At 30.8% G+C, this 19,052-nt stretch overlaps 1 protein-coding gene across 1 annotated transcript in view; it reads left to right on the top strand.

Moving 5' to 3' along the window:
• Positions 1-19,052, top strand: part of LOC145280120 (uncharacterized) — a 148,651-nt gene that overhangs the window by 72,627 nt on the left and 56,972 nt on the right. The window contains exons 13-18 of the mRNA XM_080131877.1: positions 484-648; positions 2,952-3,170; positions 8,191-8,300; positions 10,651-10,693; positions 15,062-15,162; positions 17,893-17,998. Coding sequence (XP_079988003.1) covers positions 484-648; positions 2,952-3,170; positions 8,191-8,300; positions 10,651-10,693; positions 15,062-15,162; positions 17,893-17,998 — 744 coding nt within the window. The remainder of the gene's footprint in view (positions 1-483; positions 649-2,951; positions 3,171-8,190; positions 8,301-10,650; positions 10,694-15,061; positions 15,163-17,892; positions 17,999-19,052) is intronic.

Below are 19,052 nucleotides of genomic sequence, written 5' to 3'. Positions count from 1 at the left end.
AAACTATTTGACCAAGACAGTTTCAATCCAATCCAAACCTTGCTCCCTGTTACTTTAGGTTATTCCCTTATTTCAAGTAAAACCTTAGAGGCTGTCGTTATGAAACAATTGAGAAGATGAAGAAGCTGTGATGAGGGTCATTGACACGCTCACACAAGAGGACTTCCACCGAGCCTTCCGGAAGTTGTTAGAATCGTACAAGTGCATTGCAACCGGAGGAGAGTACTTCAAAGGGGACTAGAGATTCATGTGTGTACTATCAATAAAAGTGCTCATACGAAAATGTCTAGAAACTTATCGAAGGCACTTTGTGTAGTCATTTCTTCTTTTATTCAGTCTTATAATATGTGAGTCTAAGGTGTGTATTAAAATAACTTTCTATCTCAACAAGATTTAACTTTTTTTTTAAATATAAAAATGAAATTCAAATAAAAAAATACATTTTTTAATCAAGCTGTTTCTGTTTGATGACGCAAAACCCAGGTCAATATGTTGAAGCGACGAAGGAAGAAATTATTGGTGAGGGTCAAGTGTTGATAGCCGATCTGATGAAGATACAGTACAACCGAGTACAAAATATCCATATGTCACGTGATGCATCGACCATTTCTCTTTACGCCAGCATCCTTGATCGCTCTCCTTCGACAGGTAAGTGGAATTATGTGTTTTTCAATGGTTTTAAAGCAATAATTACGAATAAAATATCAGGTTGGCAAGAAAGTTCAAGCGCTTTTTACCTGTTGAATTCAAGTAAACATATCTCGGCTTAAACAAAAATTTATTGATCAAAATAAGCTTCATCAGAATCAACACAATTTTGCCAACGCAAAACAAATGTATTTACGCCAATCTTGCATTCTGGTGGCGATGAAGTCGCTGAAGGCATTTTTGATATCGCTTAGGTTTTTGTAGCATTTCTCAAGCAGAAACTTGTCGAGATGCTTGAAAAAGTAGTAGTTAGTAGGTGAGAGTTCAGGAGAGTATGGCAAATGCGGCGGAGTTTCTGAGACCAATTTGTTCAACTTCTGCAAGGTTGGTTTAGCAACGTGCGGTCGAGCATTGTCATGGAGAGGAATTGGGCCTTTCCTGTTGATTAATGCTGTGTGTTGAAGTTTCTGATGCATTTCATCCATTTGTTGACAGCACTTTTCCACCATAATGGTTTCACCTGCATTCAAAAAACTAATGGATGAGACCAGTTGCAGACCACCAAGCAGTCATCATGACCTTCTTTTGGTGCAACTCTGGTTTAGAAAGTGTCATGGAGCTTCGTCAGCATCTAACCACTGAGCTGAGTGCCGCCAGTTGTCGTAAAGAACTAACTTTTCATCACAAGTCACAAATCAATTGAGAAAGAGGTCATTCTTGTTGCGTAAAAGAAGAGAAGATGACAATTCATAACGATGTTTCTTTGGTTATTGTTTAATTTGTGAGGCACCTATTAATCAATTTTTTTTTTTCTTTCCAATCTCTCTCAAGTTGTTGGAAATCGTTGTATACATTACGTCTAATTCAGAAGCAAGTTTTCGAACAGTTGTGCATGGATTGGCTTCGACTAAGGCTCTTAATTGATCGTTGTCAACATCCGATAGCCGACCACTACACTCATCATCTTCAAGACTCTCGTCGCCGCCACAAAATTTCTTAAACCACCATTGTGCTCTGCATTCAGTAATAGTTCCTGGGTCAAATTCTTTGTTGATATTGCGAGCTGTTTCAGCAGCTTTTCAGCCTAGCTTGAATTGAAATAAGAAAATTTTGCGAATTTGCTTTTTTTTCATGTTTTATTCAATGTTTTAAAAAGAAGACATGGCTGTTTTAAAACCATTTTAATTTAAACGATCAGATACAGCGGAAAACGTTTTTTAAAATGATATATAAAGTAAAGATATCATAACGAAAACCTATTTGAAAATACATCATTTGAAATCAAAGTTAAAAAATCCGCAAGAACTTTCTTGTCAACCTAATATCACCCGTCGTGTCGATCGATCTATTTTACTAAGAGATTCGTTCACTTTTTCATGCAAGAATTTGGGACGTTGAAACCATAAGTACAATTTTGTGGATCCTGATGCTCAGATAATATGCAGGATTGTCTTGTAAAATAAAAAATGACAAGATTTTGATGACACGTTTCTTTCTTCATCTTCAGGAACTAATAAATCTTCAACTTAATTTATTGTGTATATGCATATGTGCATGTGTGTGTGCGCGCACGCGCGTGTGTATGTGTGTGTGTGTGTGTGTGTGTGTGTGTGTGTGTTTCTCCTTTTTGTTTCAATTTTCTTATCATTTTGTTTTTCATGGGAATGGTCACTTCAACCGAAAGATCTTTTTAAAATTCTTACCATTCCTTTAAGTGCAATTGTTTGTATTTTTCTATTGCACTTGGTTCACGGGGTCTATTTGTCAAGTAGTTTTCGAAATTCTCTTTCAAAAGTTCAATTGCTCCTATAATTACTAGAATGATGAAGATTTTCCTAAGATTTCAATTTTTTTAATATCGTACCTCATTATCGTATCATTAGGAACATCGTACCTCATTATCGTATCATTAGGAACATCGTACCTCATTATCGTATCATTAGGAACACTTATTTCAAGTAAGGTTTTATTTCCACCTTCTTGTCCCATATTACTATGTGTGCGTGTGTACGTACGTGCGTGCGTGCGTGTGTGTAAATGAGTTTAATTCTTAAAACGTATATGTATGACTAATGAGGAATAATATTGTACGTAAGGCCTTGAAAATTCCTTAACTTCTCACTATCACTTCTCACTCTGCTAAAGCCAGCATCATTAGAGACACATACTTTAACTAGGGTTGCTACTTTCACCCTCTTGTCCTATATAACTATGTGTGCGTTCGCGCGTGTGTCTGTAAATGAGTTTAACTCTTAAAACGTACATGCGTGACTTATGATGAAAAAAAAATTTTTTTTTTCCAGCCCAGTTTTCGCATATTTCCATCAAACCGCAGACAGTTGTCGGGGATGCAACATTAAAAGGTGTCAATAAAATGCCTGATTGTGCCGACAAGTGCGTAAAGAACACCAACTTTGTATGCAACGGATTCTATCTTTGCGGCAATGACTGTATTCTAAGCAAAACGCATGTCGCCAAGCAGTCGACCGATGGAGGAATGGTCATATGTAGTCATTATTCAAGTAAGTTTGTAAGAATGAACGTCGATTTGTCATTCATTGATAATTTATCAAGATTCAATCAAATTATTTTCTGAATTTTCATAATTGACACCAGCTTTAAGTAATTTTGGGGTCAGCGTGGCCTGGTTGTCCCACTAAAGGCTTACCTGCAAAGAGTTGCTTTTTAGGGTTTTTTTAGGTCTGCTATGAACGAATACCACAGTAAAAACGAATATCACACACACAAAAATAAATTTGTATGAAATGTGTAAAAGAAGGTCTTCAATTTCTCATGTTTTGACTCGTACTTTAAATTGTCCGCCATTTTTTTATGTTACATAAAACACAGGAAAACTTGAACAAAGTTTTTTTTTTTCTATAAAAAAAAAAAAAAAAAATGGACGAAAAAAGTGCGGAAACTTGAAAAGTATTTTTATTTTAAGAAAAAATAGTGAATCTTGAATATTTTTAAGAAAAAAAAATAGTGAATCTTGAATTTAAAAAAAAAGATAGTGAATCGTGATTTTTTTTAAGAAAAAAATAGTGAATCTTGAAATTTTTTAAGAATAAAATAGTGAAATTTGAATACCCTTAAAAAACAACTCTTTGCAGCTAAGTCTTCAGTGGGACAACAAGGCCACATTAACCAATTTTTGTGATTTTAATGTTGTAATCAAATAATTATATAGCAGGGCTACCCGGCATTGCCAGTGACATAGTAGGTAATAAGAGGACGATTCCAGTATTTTTCCCTGTTCCGATACATTTACCAATTTCAGGTCTGATTATCCATAGAGTTGCTATTTTTCCCCAATTACCATAAAAACATATGTTAAATGTACACATAATCTCTCAAACGTAAAAAAATATAATTGTGGGGAATGATTTATAGATTTTAGTTTTACTGGTATTTTAAAATCTATAAATATTTATTTTATTACTACTACCAGCAGTGGAAGATTTTGTTTTAAATAAAATCAAATAAAAAATGATAATTAAAGGAATCGTTTTTGGCGTTGGATTCCGATTCCAATACCGATTATGATACCCCCCAAATTTTGATTTTTCCGATTTCTGATTCTGATAAATCATCATAACACTAGTAGTAAGTGAATTATTTTTATCAATAACAATTGATTTTTATCGATAACAATTGATTTTTATCAATAACAATTGATTTTTATCAATAACAATTGATTTTTATCAATAACAATTGATTTTTATCGATAATTGATTTTTATCAATAACAATTGATTTTTATCAATAACAATTGATTTTTATCAATAACAATTGATTTTTATCGATAATTGATTTTTATCAATAACAATTGATTTTTATCAATAACAATTGATTTTTATCAATAACAATTGATTTTTATCAATAACAATTGATTTTTATCAATAACAATTGATTTTTATCGATAATTGATTTTTATCAATAACAATTGATTTTTATCAATAACAATTGATTTTTATCAATAACAATTGATTTTTATCAATAACAATTGATTTTTATCGGTAATTGATTTTTATCAATAACAATTGATTTTTATCAATAACAATTGATTTTTATCAATAACAATTGATTTTTATCGATAATTGATTTTTATCAATAACAATTGATTTTTATCAATAACAATTGATTTTTATCAATAACAATTGATTTTTATCAATAACAATTGATTTTTATCGATAATTGATTTTTATCAATAACAATTGATTTTTATCGATAATTGATTTTTATCAATAACAATTGATTTTTATCAATAACAATTGATTTTTATCAATAACAATTGATTTTTATCAATAACAATTGATTTTTATCGATAATTGATTTTTATCAATAACAATTGATTTTTATCAATAACAATTGATTTTTATCAATAACAATTGATTTTTATCAATAACAATTGATTTTTATCGGTAATTGATTTTTATCAATAACAATTGATTTTTATCAATAACAATTGATTTTTATCAATAACAATTGATTTTTATCGATAATTGATTTTTATCAATAACAATTGATTTTTATCAATAACAATTGATTTTTATCAATAACAATTGATTTTTATCAATAACAATTGATTTTTATCGATAATTGATTTTTATCAATAACAATTGATTTTTATCGATAACAATTGATTTTTATCGATAACAATTGATTTTTATCAATAACAATTGATTTTTATCAATAACAATTGATTTTTATCGATAATTGATTTTTATCAATAACAATTGATTTTTATCGATAATTGATTTTTATCAATAACAATTGATTTTTATCAATAACAATTGATTTTTATCGATAATTGATTTTTATCAATAACAATTGATTTTTATCGATAATTGATTTTTATCAATAACAATTGATTTTTATCGATAACAATTGATTTTTATCAATAACAATTGATTTTTATCGATAATTGATTTTTATCAATAACAATTGATTTTTATCGATAACAATTGATTTTTATCAATAACAATTGATTTTTATCGATAATTGATTTTTATCAATAACAATTGATTTTTATCGATAACAATTGATTTTTATCGATAACAATTGATTTTATTTTTCTGTTTGCATATGTGAGACAAATGTTAATGTTGAAAACGAAACAAACTAATCGAGCTTACAAAAAAAAAAAACAACTAGAAAAACAAAAGCAGCGGAAATAAAAAAAAGAAGTTTACACCCCCGCCCTAAAAAAAATGGACTTTGTTTCATTATCACGAATCTGTGAATAAGCCACTCGTGAGTCTGAAGATTAATTCCTATTTTAGTCATAAAAAATATTCAGGACAAGGGAATATTTTTTATGAATTAAAAGTAAAAGAAATTCACTTTTTAAAAAAAAAATTTTATTATCAGTTATTATTCAGATTAAGCCTAGCATCTTTTGCCCATAAAAATAAATTTGCATCCCTGATTATTCTTTCATTTTTTTATTATTATGAGTTATTTTTCAGATAAGCCTAGTATCATTTGTTCATAAAAATAAATTTGGATACTTAATTATCCTCTTATTCTCTTATTATTATCAGTTATTATTCAGATTAAGCCTAGCGTTCTTTACTTATAAAAATAAATTTGCATAAGTAATTATTCTTTCATTTCATTATTATTATCAGTTATTATTCAGATTAAGCCTAGCGTTCTTTGCTTATAAAAATAAATTTGCATAAGTAATTATTCTTTCATTTCATTATTATTATCAGTTATTATTCAGATTAAGCCTAGCGTTCTTTGCTTATAAAAATAAATTTGCATAAGTAATTATTCTTTCATTTCATTATTATTATCAGTTATTATTCAGATTAAGCCTAGCGTTCTTTACTTATAAAAATAAATTTGCATAAGTAATTATTCTTTCATTTCATTATTATTATCAGTTATTATTCAGATTAAGCCTAGCGTTCTTTGCTTATAAAAATAAATTTGCATAAGTAATTATTCTTTCATTTCATTATTATTATCAGTTATTATTCAGATTAAGCCTAGCGTTCTTTGCTTATAAAAATAAATTTGCATAAGTAATTATTCTTTCATTTCATTATTATTATCAGTTATTATTCAGATTAAGCCTAGCGTTCTTTGCTTATAAAAATAAATTTGCATAAGTAATTATTCTTTCATTTCATTATTATTATCAGTTATTATTCAGATTAAGCCTAGCGTTCTTTACTTATAAAAATAAATTTGCATAAGTAATTATTCTTTCATTTCATTATTATTATCAGTTATTATTCAGATTAAGCCTAGCGTTCTTTGCTTATAAAAATAAATTTGCATAAGTAATTATTCTTTCATTTCATTATTATTATCAGTTATTATTCAGATTAAGCCTAGCGTTCTTTGCTTATAAAAATAAATTTGCATAAGTAATTATTCTTTCATTTCATTATTATTATCAGTTATTATTCAGATTAAGCCTAGCGTTCTTTGCTTATAAAAATAAATTTGCATAAGTAATTATTCTTTCATTTCATTATTATTATCAGTTATTATTCAGATTAAGCCTAGCGTTCTTTACTTATAAAAATAAATTTGCATAAGTAATTATTCTTTCATTTCATTATTATTATCAGTTATTATTCAGATTAAGCCTAGCGTTCTTTGCTTATAAAAATAAATTTGCATAAGTAATTATTCTTTCATTTCATTATTATTATCAGTTATTATTCAGATTAAGCCTAGCGTTCTTTGCTTATAAAAATAAATTTGCATAAGTAATTATTCTTTCATTTCATTATTATTATCAGTTATTATTCAGATTAAGCCTAGCGTTCTTTGCTTATAAAAATAAATTTGCATAAGTAATTATTCTTTCATTTCATTATTATTATCAGTTATTATTCAGATTAAGCCTAGCGTTCTTTGCTTATAAAAATAAATTTGCATAAGTAATTATTCTTTCATTTCATTATTATTATCAGTTATTATTCAGATTAAGCCTAGCGTTCTTTGCTTATAAAAATAAATTTGCATAAGTAATTATTCTTTCATTTCATTATTATTATCAGTTATTATTCAGATTAAGCCTAGCGTTCTTTGCTTATAAAAATAAATTTGCATAAGTAATTATTCTTTCATTTCATTATTATTATCAGTTATTATTCAGATTAAGCCTAGCGTTCTTTGCTTATAAAAATAAATTTGCATAAGTAATTATTCTTTCATTTCATTATTATTATCAGTTATTATTCAGATTAAGCCGAGCGTTCTTTGCTTATAAAAATAAATTTGCATAAGTAATTATTCTTTCATTTCATTATTATTATCAGTTATTATTCAGATTAAGCCTAGCGTTCTTTACTTATAAAAATAAATTTACACACGTTATTATTGAACTGATTTTCACTTTTCTTATATAGAAAAAAGAATAAGTACATTCTAGCAACAATTTCCGCTGTATTCTTGTCGAATTTGATAAGACTGTGATATGGATTATTCGAGGTGACTAAATGTTTTTTGCTGAAGAATTATTGTCGAAATCTGTTTTGATAAAAGTCAATTTTCAGTTTTCTTTCTTTTTATTAAGGAACTGTTGATGGCCCACCGATTGTAGAAACAGGTCTTAGTTCGGCTTGGAATAATCTTCGTAATGCCATAGGAATGGGGAAATTTTTGTTGGATATCCCAAATCAGACTGTAAGTAGAAATCAATGATGCATTTGGCACACACATACACTGCCATTCTCATGCAAACACACACACACACACACACACACACAAACACACATATACACTGCCATTCTCATGCAAACACACACACACACATACACTGCCATTCTCATGCAAACACACACACGCACGCACACACACACACACACACACACACACACATGCATACACACACACACACACACATACATACATACACACAAGGTAGTTTCCTTCAGTCTTGACAAATTATGGATACCCACTGTATGGGTGCCTACACATGGAATTTTTGTGGCAAGAGTTGCGCAATCTCAAACCACACCGCTCCTGAGTATTTACACTTAAGTCAGCTGATGTTTGTACTTTACGATGAATATCCTGGAAAAATCAGTTCTGATTAATGTTAACCAGTTTTAGAATATACAAACGAATATACGTTAGCCATTTAAATTGACTTATTCAGGATATATATATATATATATATATATATATATATACTAGCAAAGTCCCGATTTTAACATTTGACCTTGACCTTGGAAAATAGTATGCACCATGCCTAGGTCAGAGATCATCATCAGGCCAGGTTTGGTCATGATCAGTTTAGTGGTGTGTGCTATAGGAGTATATGTACATAGGTTATGAGCTTAACCTTTGACCTTTGACTATTACCTTGAAAAATGGTGTGCACCATCCCTAGGTGGGGAGGGCATCGTCATGCCAGGTTTGGTCATAATCGATCCAGTGGTTTAAGCTGTAGGAGTGTTGTACACACACACAAACACACGAACGCTACTAGAGAGTCCTCAGAGGAGAAATCTCTCTGCTGTTTATCTCTCCATCCGAATATATATATATATATATATATATCGTCCTCATTGACAGAACTTGGATACGAATATACATCTTTGTTCATTAGGATTGAGCCAGCCCCAGCTATGAAGTGTTTTCGTTGATCCACAATGCACAACTTTGTGTTGCACACATTTCAGATGTTAACATCCGCTGTAGCAATCATGTGCTTGACATGCAGATTCAAAAAGGTATCTTGTAGTAGGTTGCCGGTACAACATTACGTGGAATGTCGCCTTATATATATATAATATAAAGTTGAATGTCCTTGTGTGTGTGTGTGTGTGTGTGTGTGTGGTAACGAATAGGCTCCTATATGGTTGACTATTTTAAAAAACTGATTACATATAATGATAAAAGATGTATCGAGACACAGGAATGGGTATGTTTGATCTGGCAGAACGGTGGTTCATTAAAATTGTGGGGTCTGCGTACCTGCCTCGCCTCCAAAGTATGGAAATAAAAAATTAAAAAAAAAACGTTTACAAGTGTTTTTGATATAGATGTACATAATAATACTTTGATAAGTATGTTTTAACTTAAATAGAGATGGTATAATAAAATTGTGGGATCTGCATTCGCGCCTGGCCTTCATAGAATGGAAATAGGCACAAACTTTAATAAAGACTTTTCATATCTATCTGCGTAAGTATACTTTGATAATTATGTTTCAGTTTGAAGAAATATGGTATAATAAAATTATAGGGTGTTCGTTCGCGCCTGACCTCCATAGAATGGAAATATGTCACAAAGTTTAACAAGGTTTTTTAATATAGATCCACAGAATATTGTGATAAGTGTTTCAGTGTGAACAGGTATGGCATAATAAATTATGGGTTTATCTATTTTATTTTTACTTTCATCATATTTTGCTTTGATTTTGGTACCCCTAAATTCGAAGCTATCTCTTTACAACCCTTCCTTTTCATAACCTACCATACTTTCATAAATCAGAATCCATTTTCTGTAGGCTGTTTTTGAACCCAGTCAACCACGGTACTTTTGCTAGTATATATATATATATATATATATATATATATATATATATATATATATATATATATATATATATATATATATATAGCAAGACAAACACAGACACCATATACATAATATACTTGAAGGAAAAAAACGGGAAATAGCCGTCTGAATCAAATAGGAATGAATCATACGTACAGCTTTTGAGTTTGACTTCGAAATACCAACAAGACAACTTGATATGTTAGATATTATGTTTATAAATACAACTTAAAAGAAAGTAAACAGTTAATTAACGACTTAAAATGCTGAATTATTGAACAGTAGTTTGCTATATTTGGTTGCGATTATACTACAGTCAGCCGACAAGACAACTTTATATGTTATATTTGGTTGTGATTATACTAAAGTGTTTCTATGTTTCATGTTCACATTGTTTCACGTTTTTGAATTATATGTACATTTTTCATTTGATTTTTGAATTATATGTACATTTTTCATTTGATTTCAGGGAGATTCACTCTATAAAGCGCTTTATGCGAGACTGGACGTAGGTAAAGTGATTTTTCAATTTCTTATGTAAATGCAAACAACTACCGCCAAAATGATACGTTTTTATGCAAATGTTTTTGTTTCTCAAATTTGTCTTCAAATTAGCAGGGTGACCCGAAGTTGCCCAGGATTGAATGATGCTCATCGAATGTTTCCCACTCCCATATTTTTATTGTCATCAAAATCGATGAAATAGCCCATTGTTTCAATCAAATCGATTGAGTGTCGGTTCTAGTTGGCATCTGGAAGAAGCTTCACATGCCTCTCACAGTGGCTAAGTTCATAATAATTGTAATCTACATTGCACTGTAGAGAACCTACTGTTAATTTTATAAAAATATTTTTATATAATATTATGACTTGAATTAAAATTTAAAATTAAAACATCAAGTATTATGCTTCAATTGTGCTCTCAACTGAAACATTCTTTCAAACGCGCAGTCATATCAAAGATGCTACTAATGACTTTATATGCCTGGCATTACTGGTTTGCAGTGACAATGACTTGAATTTAAATTTAAAATGAAAAAGTCAACTATCATGATGAAATTATGCTTTAAACAGAAACATCTATTTCAAACGCAGCCCTGTCATATCAAAGAATATACTGTTTATTTTATATGTTGGGCCTTTCGGCTTGTGTGGTTATAAAACTTCTCAAACTCACTTATAATATTAGGCTGTGTGTATTGAGCCTCCGTTCAATCTTGAAAGACAAAGGAAACCCTCTGTAGGGAGCAGCTGCACATGTAATTATGCAGCAGAGGTTGCGCAATCTCTAGCCACACCATTCCCAAATCGGCACTGCTTAAGTCCAGCAGCAAGGAGAAGTCCAGGACGACTGGAAACAGTGCCGAGATAAGTAAAAAGTACATACAGCGCTTGGTATTCCCAAATAATCACCCATCGGGTACTGGCCAGGCTCATCGTTGCTTAACTTCGGTGATCTGACAGGAACTGGTGTCCCAAACGTGATTATGCCGCCAGGCACATAATGTACCTTTGTGTAAACTTTCATAAAAATCGACCCAGCCGTTTTCGAGTTCGTAGGGAAGGAACTCACAGACACACAAAATTCCTTTTATATGATAGTAAAGATATTAATTTAATGAATTGATTTTTCTTTGGATGAGTTAAGAGCGGAATAAATTCATTAATTGATATATTAATTAAATGAATGATTTTGCGCTACAAAATAAGTGCTGTCAAGAGTTAAAGGAATAAACTGTTAGATGGTTAACATCTTGACATTTTGAATATAGACTTTTACCATTTATTTGTTATATGCTCTGTAATTACATTGAGCTTCAGAATTAAAGAATTGGTATAAATAAAAGGTGAAACATAAATGAAAAAAAATTATTTCCATATATATATATATATATATATATATTATATATATATATATATATATATATATATATATATATATATATATATATATATATATATATATATATATAATAATGGCATTTCCCCTAGTGCTATTAAAATCTTTCATAAAATTTTGTACCCATAAAAATCGTTTTATATATATGTATATACCAAAGAACTTATACAAATTCTCCAAACAACAAAGGTTAATAACAAAATCACCGCCTCACTAGACATAGAAAGCCTCTTCACCAACGTCCCAATTCACGAAACTATTGTTATCATTATGGACAACATATACAATAATCCATCTCTCCCTCCCCTGAAAATGAACCCTATAATCCTAAAAAAAAAAAAAATTACAAATACGTACAACCGAAGGCAACATCTACACACAAATTGATGTAGTATCCATGGGCTCAGTATTGGGACCCATTTTTAACAACTTTTACACGTTCAAGCTGGAGAAAAAATATTTAATACTATTAAAATAGATCTATTTACGTAAGGTACGTCGACAATATTTTTATTCTTGTTGGCAAAAATAACGAAAGAGAGAAATTAAAGATCATTTTCAAACAAACTCCTTGCTTTCATTTATAAATTAAATACAAACAATAGTATTCCATTTCTTAACGTTCTCAAAGACTCCAGCAAAGATGAATTTATCACTTCTTCGTATAAAAAGACTGTTGCAACCAATTGCTGTATTTTAAACTTCAAAAGTGAATGTGCATACCAATACAAAACCGCAATTATAAAGAATCTAATTAATCGAACCAAATTGATCTCAAATAAAAATATTCTACAGCGAATTAAAAAATATAAAACATGTTCTAATTAATAACCGATTCCCAAATTTTTTAGTCGATAACCAAACTAAACTAACAGTTAGAAAACTAGAACTAAGTTAACAACCCCCACCCCATTAATTTATTCTATCGCAACCAGCTACACCACAACTTTAAATCAGATGGAAAGGTACTTAGGAATATAATACATCGATATATATCCCCAGTCAAAAATAATAACATCAGATTTATAATCTACTATAAGAAATTAACAACTGCTAACCTTATAATGAAAAATAACATTTCCCGGACAACAAAATCAGTCGATGAAACTAATGTGGTTTACCAATTCAAATGCCCCTTGGGAGAATGCATCTCCAACAATAGAAACACTAATAGCTACATTGAACACACGGCTAACACATTGTCCAGACGATTAACCCTACACCTTTCAGACACAAGCTCGATTTGCTAACATCTAAAACAACATGGCTACCCACATTCCGAATTTAGAAAAATCCTAGTTGAAACTCGAAAATCATTCATATGGATCCAAACGTAAACAGACTAAAAATACTGGAAGCACTGTTTATAAGAGTTAAACAGCCAAAAATTAACAATGTAAATTTTGAAAACAGTAATAATATTTTAAAATGCCTGGGTACGAAACCATTCAGTATATGTACATATTTATATATGTATGTATATGTGCACATATAGTTACATATGTATATGTATATATATGTTGTGATGTAAATTTATAAATTAATTAAATAAGAAAAAACTAACTTTCAAACCATTTTGTAAATCACACTTTTAAACCATTGTGCATCTATTTTAGCCACGTTCTTAACACGTTAAAAACATTTTTTTTCACACGAGACGCTTCATTATTTTAAGTAATTTAAATGTAATTCGAACTGAAGCATTTAAAAGCATCCAGATTTGTAACAAAATGGCCTTCATTTGAAACCACACCAAAGACCATAACCGTGGCCGGAAAATTTGTTGAGCTATGTCCTCAAGCGTTGAACCGTCTGGATTTGCATTTTGAGGGTGCTGGCAATGGTCCTGTTGTCATAACACGGATCAGTAGGAAGCATGAGTTGTACAGCGGTGCACTCTTCGACATCGCTCGTTGAACATTGTGTCACTTTCAAACATGATAGAAAGCTCCTATCGCTCTTGGAATTTGTACGCAACTTGACAACTACTAGATGGTCTGCAAGAAAAAAAGAAACCGGTTTTCATCAAACAGACATGGAATTATGTTGTCTTTTCTAGGGCGACAATTTTATCGTTTCATCTTATATATATATATATATATATATATATATATATATATATATATATATATATATATATATATATATCCGATCCCGCATTTTGCTAATTCCTACCCTCTGATGAGAAGGAAAGTATTTCTTCGAAACTCCGCGGATTAAGGACTATCCACTTATCTAGTGTTTCCTTTTCAGATTAAATATGTTTTTAACTCATTTCAATGTGTTTTTTAACATGTTTTATTAACTGTTTGCTCGTATATATATATATATATATATATATATATATATATATATATATATATATATATATATTATTTGAGGGTAAACAGTTACATATGGTCGCTACAAATAGCCATCTGTTTCAGTCAAAGAGACTTCCTCAGTCGACCTAGGACCTCTTGCCAAAACTAAAATGATTTTTCTTTTTTGCGTCAAGAGGTCCTTGGTCGCCTGAGGAAGTCTCTTTGACTGAAACAGATGGCTTTTTGTAGCGACCATATGTAACTGTTTACCCCAAATAATAATAATAAAAATATTTTGCTCTTTTTATCGAGCACTATCTAACAACCTCGTTGTCTTCATTAGTCTCGACTTTTGAACACCTCACACCTGGATACACATATATATATATATATATATATATATATATATATATATATATATATATATATAATCATGACTGCCACTCTTATTTTGAGTATGGTCATGCTAGTGGGCAGTGTACTTAATTGTTTCTTTCAGTGAGATCGTCTCCCCATTGACTGAATTTTCTTTCTCCATAATTAGTTGCCTCTCATGAAACTCTTAAATCTATCATATAAAGGTTGAAATTAAAAACATGTTAAATTTACATTATTTAGTGTTTCGTGTTTGTTTCGAATGAATAATTGAAACCATACTTTTTCTTTGTACGTTTTAGGTGTGATCTTGAAGCTTGAGGACCTTCCGAAACTCAGCAGTGATATCAAATACAAAGAAGAAATCGTTTCCCCTTCACAAAAGGACGTACAACCTATCTCTGTAAGTTACTGATTCATGGGTACGCGCACCTACACACGTAGATAGATAGATAGATAGATAGATAGATAGTAATTCATCCCAAAACAGGAAAAAAAACTGACTTACCAGGACACTATATATACAAATGAAGGCAAATTTAAAAATATCTTATTGGTTTGAAAATATAGGTTCTTTTTACCAATTGTAATAAAATTTTAACCATAGAGTAATATTATAATCTTCAAAAAGCCTGCAAATTCTCATGTAGTTTCGTCTCATAGAACATTTCAACATTCAATTTGGCTACGAGTATAGATATATCCCCATATATATATATATATATATATATATATATATATATATATATATATATATATATATAAATAGATAGATAGATAGATAGATAGATATACCACCTTTTCTGTCAATTTTATAAGTTCACAATCTCACCGACAATTGATCAGAAATTAACAAATGAAGGCTCGTTGGAAAGTTAATGATCTGAATTGTGGAGTGAGCAGTGTGAGATTTGCCCTTAAGATCGCACATTATTGTTTAAAAAAGTGGGGGATAACTTTTCTGTATTAACTTAACGTAAAATTAGCACCCATTTTATAACCATCTTTTTGGGAGGGTCTGTGTGGCTTGGTAGACCAACACAACATCTACCTTATAAAACTTGTTTCTAATATTTTTTGGCTGTCCTGAAATTGAATATTGCATTTAAATTTTCCACAAATAAGTATTTTTCCGGGTCATAAGCAAAAATATTTGCATGTTTGTGCATACAACAATGCCCACCATTTATAACATAAAGAATTACATTACTTAATATCCGGAAAAAATACTTATTTGTGGATTTTTTTTTTTTTACAAAGGAGTCACCACTTATCAAAGCCACTCAAGGATAAGGGTTAATGAGTGTATAGAAGTCAATGGGAAAATGTCATAGTAATCGTTAGTAGTGGAAATTTAGTAAATTGGATTATTTAAGGGGAAAACTCATCAAGAACTTGTTTATGTTGAACTTGAAGACGATCATATTTTAGTCAGTTGGAAAGCAGGAAAACGGAATAGAATTCCACAGGCGTTCAGTTCTAAGAAAGAAGCTTTGTTCATGGAATCTACGTTTAGGTTTAGGCACAGATAAAGAGTGGGGAAAATTATTGATAGTGGTTTCAGTAGACGAGTGTTTATCGTGAAAGTCAGGACAGATTAATTTAATTTAATTGGATTGGAGCTCAGAAGAGCATTTACCATGAAAATAATGATAAAGCAGAGACAGGCTTACAACGTCTCTTCTGTGAGAAAGAGGTTGCAGGGAAGAGAAAAAGGCATCCCTCACTAGGTGGCAAAGTCTATTTTGAACTCTGTTAAGGAAGGATAAGCTGCTTCTAGCAGCTCCTGCTTAGATGTGGCAACAGTATTCCATCTTTGGATGTACTTTGCTCTTATACAGGTAGAGAATCGCATCAGCAGTGAGATATCTACTGGAGGGGTAGAACGATCCCATCATTTATCTAGCAGCCTTGGCAACAGATTTGATGTATGTATTCCATCTTAGATCAGGAGTAAAGACAGAGATTATAAAAAAAAACTAGAAGCTTGTCACAACATGGAGCCTCCTCAAGACGAGAGCCATTCATTTCAATTGATGCCAGACGGGGATCAGAGCGTTGATGATGGAAAGATAGAAGATTGGTTTTAGATGCATTAAAATTAATCAGCCACTTCTTTCCTTATTGCACCACGTGATCAAGATCAGAGGAGAGAGAATCAGAGAGAACTTGTTCGTTTATGGTCTTTGGAGTGTTGCCATAGATAGTAGTGTTGTCAGCATAAATGTCTACGAATGATCTGAAGATGTGATTTGGAAGATTATTGATGTAAATCAGGAAGAGTTGGGCCCAGGATGGACCCCTGAGGAACTCCAGCATTAATACTGTGAGCTTCTGATTTCTTCCCATCAACTTATGAACCTATAAGAGAGAAATGATTTAATAATTGAAAAGACATTTCCAGTAACACCGTAGCTGGAGATTTTGTAGATGTATCATACCCAATCAAAGGCCTTTGATATGTCAAGAGCAATTACCCTAACTGTTAGCACATCTGCTGTAGATCTAGCAGAACGGAAGCCATATTGCATGTCACTAAGAAGGTTATCTTTGCTGAGGTGATTGACTACTTCCCTATTTAACACAGATTCCAGCAACTTACTCATGACACACAGGAGACTGATTGGTCTGTATTGAGACGGAGATGACCGATCATCTGAATTTTTTCACCTAACACTATCTATATAATATTCAAATTTTGTGGATCTAGTTTATTATCTTGCCTTTATATATATATATATATATATATATATATATATATATATATATATATATATATATATATATATATATATATAATTTCTGTGCTCATCGTGTCAGAAATGGATTACGTTATCAAACCATGAAGTCATCCACCTAATCAGAGTTAGAGGATATCGGGCAAATCCTTTATAACGTCGCATCCGCTAAAACAGGTTTAAACATTGGAAAGAATTCATTTATTACCTCATAAATACTGAAGTAACAAAGCGATGACATCATGAATTAAAATATAAACGACCCATGACTCTTCAACCCTCTCTAACATTTTACTGCAGTTTCACAGTACATCCGATCGTCAGAAGTGTATTCCAATCTCACGCATCTGAACAGATTTGAATGCGAGCTCAAACTAATCTTTGTTTATTTTCAGGTGTTCTACTCGGCCTCAAAGAATCTGACCCGTTTTGATAGTTGGAAAAGCCAGCCATCTATATCTGGTGCTGGACCTGTCGAAACCATTCAAGATTTTCAAATCGGTAAGCCATTACAGCTATGTAATATCTATGTAGGTGTTTTTTTTATTTTTGCACTAAAACAAAGCAATATAGGGAGGTAGGGTTGCAATACAAAGGAATATAAAAGAAAGCATACGCACCTGTTAACAAAACACTTCTACAATGGCCCCCGTTCTCTTTCGAGAGACAATGTAAGAGTACCCATGTGTGTAATTGTGAAGCAAAGGTTACACAATCCTTAACCATACTACTTCCTGATTCCAGTGGTAAGAAATCCAGGACGATTGGAAACAAAGCCGAGATAAACAGAAAGAAGATAAAGCACCTGGTATTCGCAAACGTTACCCATTTTTGCAAACTCTTTTTCGATATATTCACATTTCACCGTTTTTATATTATTGTTTTGTTACTTCAGTAAAACTGTTTGATTAATATACACGGTTGGTATTCTTTTTCTTCAAAAGCTGTCGCTCAAATTCAACTTTTTTTGTTCTTTTCTTTGAATATGTTAGATCCTAACTTTCTTTTTGTTCTTTTCTTTGAATATGTTAAATCCTAACTTTTTTTTGTTCTTTTCTTTGAATATGTTAAATCCTAACTTTTTTTTGTTCTTTTCTTTGAATATGTTAAATCCTAACTTTTTTTTGTTCTTTTCTTTGAATATGTTAAATCCTAACTTTTTTTTGTTCTTTTCTTTGAATATGTTAAATCCTAACTTTTTTTTGTTCTTTTCTTTGAATATGTTAAATCCTAACTTTTTTTTGTTCTTTTCTTTGAATATGTTAAATCCTAACTTTCTTTTTGTTCTTTTCTTTGAATATGTTAAATCCTAACTTTCTTTTTGGACTAAAAATCGCCACATTTTTTCTCTCTAGCACCAGATTGTAGTTTATCTGCGTCTACGTGATTCTGTCTGTACAGGATGCCCCCCAAATAATCACTTACTTTTATACAATTTTATGTGTCAAAATTAATGGTTAATTTTGGTACACATTTTATTTGACCATCTCTTCAAAAAGGTGATCATCAGTCAATAAAAAACGAAAAAAAAATGTCGTTACATGGATACAAACCT

The sequence above is a fragment of the Euprymna scolopes genome, chromosome 7, assembly GCF_053919585.1.
Source record: "Euprymna scolopes isolate OS-2025 chromosome 7, ASM5391958v1, whole genome shotgun sequence".
NCBI classification, from domain to species: Eukaryota; Metazoa; Mollusca; class Cephalopoda; order Sepiida; family Sepiolidae; genus Euprymna; species Euprymna scolopes.
Note: the sequence above shows the minus strand (reverse complement) of the source record. Positions and strands in the feature narration are given on the sequence as shown.